General features: G+C 41.4%; 1 protein-coding gene across 2 annotated transcripts in view; it reads left to right on the top strand.

Annotated features, from left to right (window-relative positions):
* The window catches only part of CEP192 (centrosomal protein 192), a 325,551-nt gene that overhangs the window by 90,804 nt on the left and 221,712 nt on the right, over positions 1–13,035 (top strand). For both annotated transcript variants that reach the window (XM_073590043.1, XM_073590042.1), the window contains exons 7-9: positions 1,127–1,257; positions 7,679–7,750; positions 7,835–7,969. In XM_073590043.1, the coding sequence (XP_073446144.1) occupies positions 1,127–1,257; positions 7,679–7,750; positions 7,835–7,969 (338 nt within the window). The remainder of the gene's footprint in view (positions 1–1,126; positions 1,258–7,678; positions 7,751–7,834; positions 7,970–13,035) is intronic.

Here is a 13,035-nt window from a genome sequence, read left to right as displayed (position 1 = left end):
AGGCATTGTCCCATCCATTCCACAGCCTGCTCCTGCTGGTGTTCCGCGCCACTTGAAGAGCTCTGTGAAGAACAACAAAAAATTGGACACATGTCTAGAAGTGACAGTGAATACTTACCAACAGTAGATAATGTACTCCCTTCACTTGTTTGTCCACTGTGGGAACTGTCACTGTTGGATGCTATGCTGATCCTCCTTAATGAATTCTGCAATAAGAAATACAAAATAAAAAAATTACATACTGCAGGGATAAAAAAACAGACAGACATCCATTAGCTGGTATAATTACATTTCCAATTCAGGCGTCTCTCCTGCAGCTTTCCTCTCCAGAGTCTGTAAAGAAGTGAATTATAATGCCTGCCCCCTATTGTTATGTATCTTGGTTTTAGGGGTGGTCTTAGGAACTTGTCGAGACAGTTCCTAGACTTGTTTACAAAAAAATGCATGCGCACGCTAACGCAGTCATGCGCATGTCTCTGCGCACATATGCGCTCACCATAGACTGTAATGCTTTCTTTTGGTGCATTCCGTGCGCAAGCATTTATTTTACGGAAATTCGATGCCAGAAAAATGCAACATGTTGCGTTAGCCCAGCCCCGACGGAAACGTCCAGACGACGCATGCACACGATAACGCATATGAACGCGTGCAAATGCTAGACCGTGCGTCCCCATGTTAAAGATAGGGCGCATGGATGCGCCTCAAACGCTGCGCACAAGAACGCTAATGTGAAACCAGCCTTAGTTATACCAAATAACATACCATAGTTAATTTTTATGCTTTTAAAACAGATATTTAATACGCTTGAAAAATTACAAAATGCTTTTTTTTTTTGAATCAAATTTTCGAAATTGTCTTAAGTAAATGCAAAAAAAGACTGAAAATTTATCACTAATATGAAGTACAACGTGTCACGAAAAAACAATTTCAAAATCTCTGGGATCCATTCTAGAAGCACTCTAGAGTTATTGCCTTATAGATTGACACTGGTCAGAACTGGAAAAAATTGGCCTGGGGGGGTGAAGGGCTTAAATGCTGACACCGCATACTGATGGCGAGATGTTCATTTACTTTTCTTTTGTTACTTCATGCATTCTTATGAGGAACACTTTCACTTGTTTAACAGATGAGCTGGATGATGGGGAATTTTTTGATGACCAGTTAGAAGCCTACTTTAAAAGGTTGCTGCCACCGGGAATGCAACGTGGAGTTATTGAGGGACAAGAAATTCAAAATACAAAAAGATCTTCCTACATGGTAAGGCATTTTTTTGTGAGCATTGTAACAATTTCATGTGATCCACCAATGTCATTTGTTGTAAATATCCATCTATCTATTACTAAAAACAATACTGGTCCCAGTTTAAGAATACACTGCACCTATGTTAATGCCTCTTTGCAGCATTAATATTACTTAAATGCCCCCTAAAGGAGCATAATTGCCTAAAGCTCTTTGTACCCTCCATACAGAAATACTTTCTTAACCAAGTATAATTGCATATAAAACTCCTTTAGGCACTGCACATAGTAGTAGCACTACTTAAGAAGTTCATGATCAGGCAAATTTTCATTTTTTTTTAATACTATTTATGAACTTTTAACTGCTCTAAAAAAATACCATATATACTTGAGTATAGGCAGACCTGAGTATAAGCCGAGTCACCTACTTTTGCCACGGAAAACTGGGTAAGCTTATTGACTCGAGTATAAGCCAGGTATACATTGTCCCCTCATCCCTGTCCTCGTATGCATGGCTCCCCTGTCCCTGTCATTGTGTGTATGCCTGCCCTGTCATTGTATGCATACATCCCCTGTTCTGTCCCTGTATGCATGGTTCCTTATCCCCTATCCCTGTTTGCATGTTCCCTATTGAAAAAAAAACAAACCCATCATACTTGCCTATCTGGCACTGCATCTCGTTCCGGTTGCCGGCGCCTGCAGCTCTTCCTGCCGAGCGATCACATGGACCCGCTCATTAAGGTAATGAATATGTGCACCACACCTATGGGAGTGAAGAGCAGTGCATATTCATTACCTTAATGAGCGGAGCCAGGTGATCCTTCGGCAGGAAGAGCTGCAGGCGCCAGCAGCCAGAACGAGATGCAGTGCCAGCACCCAGGTCGCACAGGTAGGTGAGTATGATGTGTGCTGGAAGGCTGCGGCTGGCATGGTGCGCTGTTACAGCAGCGGCACAGGCTTTAGCCACAGCCGACGACTCCTGCCTCTGTGACCCGCTGCTCCCCCTCCCCCGACTGCTTTCTGGAACAATGACTCTTGTTTTTCCGAGGGGGGGGGGGGGACGTTTTCAGCACAAAAAGTGCTGAAAACCTCGGTTTATACACAACTATATACGGTATATATATATTTTTTTTTAGATATTAAAGTTTTCTTATGATCACTGAAAAGATTATAAAATGAAATGTGTTCTCCTATTCTGTAGAAGTTATTTTTATGTATTGTACATAAGTTATTTTTTTTCAGTGGGTGCTGGCTTATGCCGCTATATTTTTTTCATGTAGTTTGCCCTCTGTTCCCCCCCATACGATCATACAAGACCTTTTGGGAGGTATTTGAGCACATACAGTCATGGCCAAATGTATTGACACCCCTGCAATTCTGTCAGATAATACTCAGTTTCTTCCTGAAAATGATTGCATACACAAATTCTTTGGTATTATTATCTTCATTTAATTTGTCTTAAATGAAAAAACACAAAAAGAATTGTCCTAAAGCCAAATTGGATATAATTCCACACCAAACATAACAAAGAGGGTGGACAAAAGTATTGGCACTGTTCGAAAAATCATGTGATGCTTCTCTAATTTGTGTAATTAACAGCACCTATAACTTATCTGTGGCACTGAACAGATGTTGGCAATAACTAAATCACACTTGCAGCCAGTTGACATGGATTAAAGTTGACTCAACCTCTGTCCTGTGTCCTTGTGTGTATCACATTGAGCATGGAGAAAAGAAAGAAGACCAAAGAACTGTCTGAGGACTTGAGAAACCAAATTGTGAGGAAGCATGAGCAATCTCAAGGCTACAAGTCCATCTCCATAGACCAGAATGTTCCTGTGTCTACCGTGCGCAGTGTCATCAAGAAGTTTAAAGCCCATGGCACTGTGGCTAACCTCCCTAGATGTGGACGGAAAAGAAAAATTGACAAGAGATTTCAACGCAAGATTGTGCGGATGTTGGATAAAGAACCTCCACTAACATCCAAACAAGTTCAAGCTGCCCTGCTGTCTGAGAGTACAACGGTGTTAACCCGTACTATCTGTCGGCATCTGAATGAAAAGGGACTGTATGGTAGGAGACCCAGGAAGACTTCACTTCTTACCCCGAGACATAAAAAAGCCAGGCTGGAGTTTGCCAAAACTTACCTGAAAAAGCCTAAAACATTTTGTAAGAATTTTCTCTGGTCAGATGAGACAAAAGTGGAGCTTTTAGGGCAAAAGCATCAACATAGAGTTTACAGGAGAAAAAAGAGGCACTCAAAGAAAAGTACACGTCCCTACAGTCAAACATGGCGGAGGTTCCCTGATGTTTTGGGGTTGCTTTGCTGCCTCTGGCACTGGACTGCTTGACCGTGTGCATGGCATTATGAAGTCAGAAGACTACCAACAAATTTTGCAGCATAATTTAGGGCCCAGTGTGAGAAAGCTGGGTCTACCTCAGAGGTCATGGGTCTTCCAGCAGGACAATAACCCAAAACACACTTCAAAAAGCACTAGAAAATGGTTTGAGAGAAAGCACTGGAGACTTCTAAGGTGGCCAGCAATGAGTCCAGACCTGAATCCCATAGAACACCTGTGGAGAGATCTAAAAATGGCAGTTTGGAGAAGGCACCCTTCAAATATCAGGGACCTGGAGTAGTTTGCCAAAGAAGAATGGTCTAAAATTCCAGCAGAGCATTGTAAGAAACTCATTGATGGTTACCGGAAGCGGTTGGTCGCAGTTATTTTGGCTAAAGGTTATGCAACCAAGTATTAGGCTGAGGGTGCCAATACTTTTGTCCGGCCCAGTTTTGTGTGAAATGATCAATGTTTTGCTTTTTGCTTCATTCTCTTTTGTGTTTTTTCATTTAAGACAAATTAATTGAAGATAATAATACCAAAGAATTTGTGTTTGCAATCATTTTCAGGAAGAAACTGAATATTATCTGACAGAATTGCAGGGGTGTCAATACTTTTGGCCATGACTGTAGGTACAGCTTTGTTTTATTGATGACTTCCACTATAACTGCGACTGGCATAGTATCCCCACTTACATGAGAATATCAATTATTTTCTATGCACAGCAGAGCTATCTTGGTTTCTTAGGACTCAGCAGCTCCTACTTTTTTTATATCAGGAGATCACATGATATCTGGGTATGGAGGAGGAAGCACGGTTAGTGTATCCTAATCTGTGCACAGTGCTTATACAGTGCTGTGTATAGTGATGTATTGAGAAGATAGACCTGAAATTGTCTGCCTTCTCTGCAGGAAGTCTGTCTGTGTATAAAAGCTGGTTGCTCCCAAAGTTACATCTTGAAGTGCAGCTGCTCTACAATGCAGTGACGTTTTAGAATGTCACCGCAAAGTAGAACCAGTTGCACTTGGAGGTTCAGGCTGTGTTCTTTTTTTTTTTTTTTTTTTTTTTTTTTTTTTTTGCAATTTTAAACGCGTGATTTTGCAGCAAAAAAAAAGCATCCCATGCAATCCTATGTGATTCTGCACATGCTGTGCTGATGCTGCGGATTTTTCCGCGGCGGAATTGCATTGTGGAAAATTACTCAGCATGTTCATGCTTTGTGCGGAATCGCGGGAAAATCCGCACACAGGAATGCATTGTTCCGCTTACTTTCAGCATGTGGCTGTGCTCACCATGCGAAAAGTAAGCAGAACATTTGCGGATGGTACCCATGGTCTGGAGGATAGGAGATTCTCCTCCAGGCTCTGGGTACCATATCCCTGTAAAAAATAGAATTAAAATAAAAAAATAGTCTTATTCTCACCTTCCGACGTCCCTCGCAGCGTCAGCAGGCCTCAACGATGCTCCTGGCAACTCCCATTGCCTGCGATGCCTTGTGACAATGACCCCCAGATGACGTCGTGGTCTCTCGATACCGCAACATCATCAAAGGTTATAGTCGCAAGGCATCTCTGGGAACGGGAGTTGCCGGGAGCATTGCGATGATGAGGAACGTGCGTGGGACACCGGAAGGTGAGAATAACACGATTTTTAATTTTTTAAATTATTTTTAACATTAGATCTTTGTACTACTGATGCCGCATAGGCAGCCTCAATAGTAAAAAGTTGGTCACACTCGTCAAACACTATGTACAGTATGATGAGTGTGACCAACCTGTCAATCAGTTTTCCAAGCGATGCTACAGATCGCTTGGAAAACTCTAGCATTTTGCAAGCTAATTACTCTTGCAAATCGCTAGTTTTTCTGCGGTAAATACGCGGGAATTTAAAATGTAGTTTTCGCGCATATTTACCGCGGAATGGAATTCTAGAATTCCCGCAGAAATTTACGCTGGAATTCCACCCGTGTGCACATAGCCTAAGTCTTTGAGTCTTTCTGAAATATATTAAAGAAGGCCTTGGTGGGCAAAAAAAAAGTCCTAAACAATTATAATTATCCATGTAATATATTGTAAATGGGTTAAAATACTTACTAATCACCAACTTGCGCTGTGTCCAGCGCCGCTCTGATCCTTTTCTGGTTTACATGAGTGCACCTCTTCCTGCCAGCTCACACGGTGACTGCTGTGTGAGAGCCGTTAACACTTCTAGTAATGTAAGCCTATAGAGATTTGGAATGAGGCTCTATAAAGTTACGTTGTGAAAATGACTTCCGTCCACCTATGAACCCCTGTGTGAGCCGGTTAATCTGTTTTCTGGTCACGTGGGCCAGAAGAGGACTAGAGCAATGCTGGTACTGTGGATGATTGGCGAGGTCCCACTGTCTTGTGGGCCATAGTTTCACTTTTTTTTTTTTTTTAAAGGTTACAGTATATCCCTGTCATACAAATGACAATGTGCCTGGAAACACATCAGTTATACTATTGACAGGTGTACATTTACATCTGCTGAGGTAGTATACGTTTTTTTTTTTTTTCTGTGTTAATACCTGAACAAAACTTTACGCTGGATTCAGACTTTTAAAGGTGTTTTCTGGGCACAAAAAAAGACTAAAGAGTGATCTGGCTGTCCCAAATCCACAGTTATGTTTTTAATAAGATCTTTTTTTTTAAGTCTTCATTCACTTGTTTTCTTAAACCCTTTTGGTGTGTTATGGTTGACATTCTGAACTCTTCATCTATGCCTATAGACTACAGTTTCCAAGAGGCCGTGTGCTCTATCTTCTTGCCAGAGCTGTCATATGCCCCACAGCTCACACATGACCACCATCTCCTCTCACAAAGTATCATCCGGAGTCTCTTATACAGTCTCAAGATAGTGTCAACTGTTGAGCAGTAGCCAAGACTCTGTGTTGGACCTGACAGTGGCCTCCAGTTCAGTAATATTTTTTGTTTTCAAGAGATTGCTTCAATAAGTTAAGAGAAGAGATCATTGCATCTTTTTCTTTTTGTGCGACGCATATACATTGAATGTTAATAGAGACACAGCTGGAAACACAGTTTATAGGTTCAAAGTTACAGGATTACTGGCTACACTACCTGGATGTGGCAGAAAGTGGATGCGGTCACTGGCTGCCACCAGATTCCTGAGGAGTCATGTGGTTGAAAGAAAAAAAATTATTTTGACTGCAAAAGAACTGCAGCAGGGCTTGGTGGCAGCAAGTACTGAACTTTGTTTGCACAGTAATGCCCTAACTAATTGCTGATGTTCTCCATTTCCAAACCATTCCCAAACTACAACACCTTTAAATTCTACTGCCCCAAGAAGCTTCTATATGCTCACAGCCATATAAATACACCACATAAGTTTTGAGGTTCTTTTCTGTGCAGTGAGGAAAAAAACTAGAAATTGTCAGGTCTTTTGGTCATGGCAGTATATTTGTAGGAGGGAAAAATTTAAACTAATCTGAAAACCGCAATGAAAAGCACACCCAGCTTGCAGTGAAGCACAGCAGTGGCTCGTTGGGACTCTGTTTCTGGTTTGCCACCTCTGGCACCTGAAACCTGCGGCTTGTGGAGGGCAAGATGGATTCAAACTGGTGTCAGCAAATCTTAGGGAAAAAGTGTATTGCCTTCTGTGAGGAAGCTGAAGCTTGGGCTTCATTAAATCATCCAACTTGGGTTTGGTTTCAGATATCCTGGGAGATTCAAGAGTGGTCATTCATCCCCTGATATGAATCGTATAGGAAACCTTTGGAATTTGCACATGGCAGTTGTAGCACAAAAATAGAAGAATATTGGTGAGCTAGAGGCTATTGCCCATGAGGGAAGGCTGCTTGCTGGATGCATCATGCTTGCAGGTCATAACAGCCAAAGCGGTTCTATTAAGTACAAAATAATTCTGAGACTGCAGTAAAAGTGGCATTTTGTGCTGAACTTGGAGAAATCACTTGTTTTATATTACTTTTGTTGAGCTTTTTGCATTGTTTAGTATATTCCAAACAGCAGAATTTGTACTTTTTGTAGTAAACCTAATTTACAAAGGGGGCTGGATATTTTGCTTATAACCGTAATTTTTTTTCTTTTCTTCCCTCTTTGTCAGACAAAAGCGAGTTTTGCAGGTACTGAAAAGAATCTAGAGTCTGAACACATGAAAGTGAAAGAAGACCATGAAGTAAATATGTTTTTCTCACTTTTTTTCTATTTTTTATGTTTTATGATAGTTTTATGTAGCCTCTTATACTGTTATTTCTTTCAGGATCTCTTCCAGATGCCTAATGTACGCCTGGCTGCCACAGGCATGGATTCGGCTCCAGCTAGTGATGATGATGATGTTGAGTTTGAGCTAGAAAGAAATTCACAGCAGCACATACAAAGAGATTTCTTTGGCAACGTAAGTATACCATTTGTATGTTTATTAATAGCAGCTGATAGGGAGAGTATTAAATTAACCCTTCACGGTTGATCCTGTGGTTTCCAAATTAATCCACAGGGCGTTGCTAGCAACTGGGAATAACCACACGGAGACGGGGGTCTCTGTACGGGAGGATCAAGACAGATCACTAGTCCCGTTTATTTTAGTCACTTTTTATAATCTTTTGCTTAATTATACAAAGTTCATGTCCGTATCCAAATAGCATAGAAAGTATAATGGCATATTCTTCAGAGTATTACACCCCCGGGTCCCTTATCTTGTACCTGATCAGGAACAGTCTGGTTTCATGACAGCCTGAACTTTTCATCCCAATTACAAAAAATTTATCTTAAAGCAACAAAAATGGAGAAACGAAACCTTCAGAGAATTAAAATGAAACTTCAGCTCTGATTTTAGTTTTAACCCTTCACATAGCCATGTACTCATTCTTTTCCATCATTTGCAGGTTTGGCTGTATTTTTGTGCTCTGCTCTAGTGTTCCGCTTTGCTGATTCAATATTAACTGTAATTTGTAAGGTCTCAGTGGTGATTGTCGTAATTGTACGTAAATGCATCTGAGTCAAGTAAGGCCTAGGTTCACATTGCGTTAGGGGCATCCGTTAAACGGATGCTCTAACGCAGATGTCATTTTTGACATCATATGTGACCATAAAGCTTAATGTATGTGCTAAAGGATGGTAGCAGCTCGCTACCATGCGTTAGCCCATACAGGTCTATGCACAGTGAACTCGTCCGTTCGCTGTGCGCTAGACCCGACACACCCCCGAACGCTGCAGACAGCGTTTGAGGGTGTGGCATGAAGTAACGCATCATCGCTAACACATGCCGATTTTGGCATGCGTTAGGATGCGCTACTGCTATTGCAGGCAATGGGTGCACTAACGCATCCGTTGCATAGCGTTTGTGCCGCTATGTAACGGATCCCGTCAGCGCATTGCACACAACGCAATGTGAACCAAGCCTAAGGCCTCTTTCACACTTCAGTTTTTTGTCAGTTAAAATCCGCCAAAAAGGCGGACAAGCGGATCCGTTCCTAACTGATATGAACGTATGCCACAGGATCCGTTTTTTGACGGATCTGCAGAATGAGGAAATTTAAAGGAACAGCTGGCTGAGAGAGAGACGGATGCAATGGACGGGAATCCGTCAAGATCCGCCAATAATGAAAGTCAATGGGGAAAAAAACGGATCCGCAAAAAAAAATGGCGGATCCGTTTTTTTTCCAAATCGGCAGATCTTGACTGATTGTCAAAAACGGAAGTGTGAAAGAGGCCTAAGACTTCAGCCTTTTTCTGCTACACACAACCATTTTTCTTTCCCTTCTTCCAAGAGCTGTAGCTTTTTTTCTGTATTTTTTATTTTCCATCATCCTATTTAAAAAAGATTTTTTTTTACTGAGATGAGTTTGTTTTGAATGGCCCCATTCATTTAACCATATGATGCACTGGAAAACTGAAAAAATGTAGTTCAGTCAAATGGTAACCTTTTATTTTTGCCTTAAAAATTACCTTGCATCAAGATTCCCAAATAACATTATGGCAATACAATTTTTTGGTTCCTTTTGTGTTGCCAAGTTCTTAAGGTACTGTCACACTTAGCGATGTACCAGCGATCCCGACCAGCGATATAACGCGGTCAGGATTGCTGGTGCATCGCTAAGTGGTCGCTAGTGAGCTGCCACACAGGCAGATCTCACCAGCGACATAGCAGGGGTCGGGGGTCGCTACTTACCTGTCAGACGAGGCGATCCTGACGTCCTCCCGCCCGCGTCCATGCTTTGCTCGTCTCCACAGCAGGAAGCCGACAACAAGAAACGGTCCAGGACGTTCTCGCGCGATCAGCGATAACCAGCGGGCGAGCGGTCGGAGGTAAGTATCACACACAGCGATATCGCTAGCAATATCGCTATAACGTCACAAAAAACAGTGACGTTACAGCGATATTGCTAGCGATATCGCTTAGTGTGACAGGCCCTTTAGAATAAAGCAAAGGCTAGATTTGACCTTCCTGGCAGGGCCCTATTTTTTTTTTCCACTTCCGACATATCGCTTTATGTGATAACCTTGGATGGCCTCTACATATCCCTGTGAATCGGAGACTGTTTTTGTCAAAACACATTGTTTTGCTTGATAGTTTTAAGGTTATTTATCTAGCATGTATGAAATTCTCAAAGTTTGAAAAATTTGATTTTTTTATGACTTCTATATTAGTCATAATAACACAAAATAGTTAAGATTTGAAATGTGTAGTTTTGTAGTTTTACATAAGTATCATTTAGAAACAATCTTTTTATTATATTACATTACAAATTCTGTGACACACCCATGGTGTCAATATGATCACTGCACCCCTAGATGAATTCATTGAGAGGTGTTGTTCGTAAAATGGGGTCACTTATGGGGTTCGTAAAATGGGGTCACTTATAGGAGGTTCTGCTGTTTTGACGGGTCATGGCAACTGCAAGCATAACAGAAAATCTGGCTCGCCTTGCCTTCTGAGCTCTGCCATGTGCCCAAACAGTGGTTTACCTGCACATATGGTGTATCAGCATACTCAGGACAAATTGCACAAGAACTTTTGGGGTCAAATTTCTTCTGTTGCCCTTGGAAAAATGAAAAATTGGGAGCAACAAGATCATTTTTGTGAAAAAAAAAAAATGATTATTTTTATGGCTCGACGTTATAAACTTCTGTGAAGCACTTGGGAGTTCTAAGTGCTCACCACACATCTAGCCATGTTCTTTAGGGGTCTAGTTTCCAAAATGGTGTCACTTGTGGCGGGTTTCCACTCTTTAGGCACATCATGGGCTCTCCAAAAGCGACATTGCATCCGTTCTTAATTCCAGCCAAAGTCAAATGGCGCTCCTCCCTTCCGACATCTGCCGTGCGCTCGTGTGGTTTACCCCCACACATGGGGTATCGGAGGACTCAGGACAAATTGCACAACAACTTTTGGGGTCCAATTTTTTGTGTTACCCTTGGTAAAATAAAGAAAGTTGGATCTGAAGTAATTTTTATATGAAAATGTTCATTTTTTTTTTTTTTAAGCATTCCAAAAATTCCTATGAAGCACCTGAAGGGTTAATAAACATCTTGAGGCTATGTGCACACGTCTGGAATTCCCGAGGATTTTATGCGTTTTTGCCACGTTTTTTCGCTGCAAAAACGCATAAAATAAGCAACCCATTGTATTCAATGGCATTCCGCACATGCTTTGTTAATGCTGCGTATTTTTCCGCGGCAAAATCGTATCGCAGAAAAATACGCAGCACGCTCATTCTTTTTGCGGAATCGTGGGAATTCTGCACACATAGGAATGCATTGTTCCACTTACTTTCCACATGTGGCTATGCCCACCATGCGCAAAGTAAGCGGAAAATGTGCGGATGGTACCCAGGGTGTGGAGGAGAGGAGATTCTCCTCCAGGCTCTGGGTACCATATCCCTGTATATAATAGAATTAAAATAAAAAATCGTGATTTTCTCATCTTCCGGCGTCCCACACAGCGTCCCTAGGCCTCAGCGATGCTCCCGGCAAGTCCCATTCCCAGCGATGCCTTGCGGCAGAGACCTTTGATGACGTAGCGGTCTCGCAAGACTGCTACGGTGTCGCGAGACGGCTACGTCATCAAAGGTCATTGTCGCCAGGCATCGCTGGGAACGGGATTTGCCAGGAGCATCGATGAGGCCTGGGGATGCTGCGTGGGATGCCGGAAGGTGAGAATAACACAATTTTTTTTATTTTTAGCATTATTTTAAACTTTATATCTTTTTATTATTGATGCTGCATAGGCAGCCTCAATAGTAAAAAGTTGGTCACACTCGTCAAACACTGTTTGACGAGTGTGACAAACCTGTCAATCAGTTTTCCAGGCGATGCTACAGATCAGTTGGAAAACGCTAGCATTCTGCAAGCTAATTATGCTTGCAAAACGCTATTTTTTTTTCGCGGGAAATACGCAGGAACTACAAATGCGGATTTCTCGCTGATTTCCCGCAGCATCGAATTGCGGAATTCCCGCAGAAATTTCCACGGGCATTCCGGATGCGTGCACATAGCCTGAATGTTATTTTGAGCACCTTGAGGGGTGCAGTTTTTAGAATGGTGTCGCTTTTGGGTGTTTTCTGTCATATTGACCCCTCAAAGTGAATTCAAATGTGATATGGTCCCTAAAAAGCAAAACAATGTTTTAAAAATGATAAACCGCTGTTTAACTTTTAACCCTTATAACCTAACAAAAATAAATTTGGTTCCGAAATTATGTTTATGTAGACATGTAGGAAATGGTAATTTTCGCCAAATTTCCGTGTTTTGTTTCACAAATAAACGCAAGTCATATCAAAGAAACTTTAACCACTATCATGAAGTACAATACGCCACGAAAAAAGTCTCAATCATCGGGATCCATGGAAGAGTTCCAGAATTATTGCCTCATAAAGGGACAGTGGTCAGAATTCGTCCGGTCATTAACGTGCAAACCACCCTCGGGAGTAAAGAGGTTAAAAAATAAATAAAAATATATATAAAAGTTCATAACACCCCCCATTCACCCCATTCCAAATAAAACAGTAAAAAGATCAAACATACACATATTTGGTATCACTGCGTTCAGAATAGCCCAATCTATCAATAAAAAAAAATAACCTGATTGCTAAATGGCGTAGCTAGAAAAGTCAAAACGCCAGAATTACCTTTTTTGGGTCGCCGCGACATTGAATTAAAATGCAATAATAGGCGATCAAAAGATTGTATATTCACCAAAATAGTATTAAAAACTTCAGCTTGGCACGCAAAAAATAAGCCTGTCACCCAACCCGAGATCACGAAAAATGGAGGCTCTATGGGTATCAGAAAATGGCGCAATTTGTTTTTAACAAAGTTTGGAATTTTCTTTCACCACTTAGATAAAAAAGAACCTAGACATGTTTAGTGTCTATGAACTCGTAATGACCTGGAGAATCATAATGGCATGTCAGTTTTGGCATTTAGTGAACCTAGTTAAACGGCAAAAGAAAAAAAACAAAA

Source organism: Dendrobates tinctorius, unplaced genomic scaffold (genome assembly GCF_039654945.1).
Source record: "Dendrobates tinctorius isolate UK_male_01 unplaced genomic scaffold, ASM3965494v1 ptg000115l, whole genome shotgun sequence".
NCBI lineage: Eukaryota > Metazoa > Chordata > Amphibia > Anura > Dendrobatidae > Dendrobates > Dendrobates tinctorius.
This window is presented reverse-complemented; position numbering and strand designations above follow the sequence as displayed.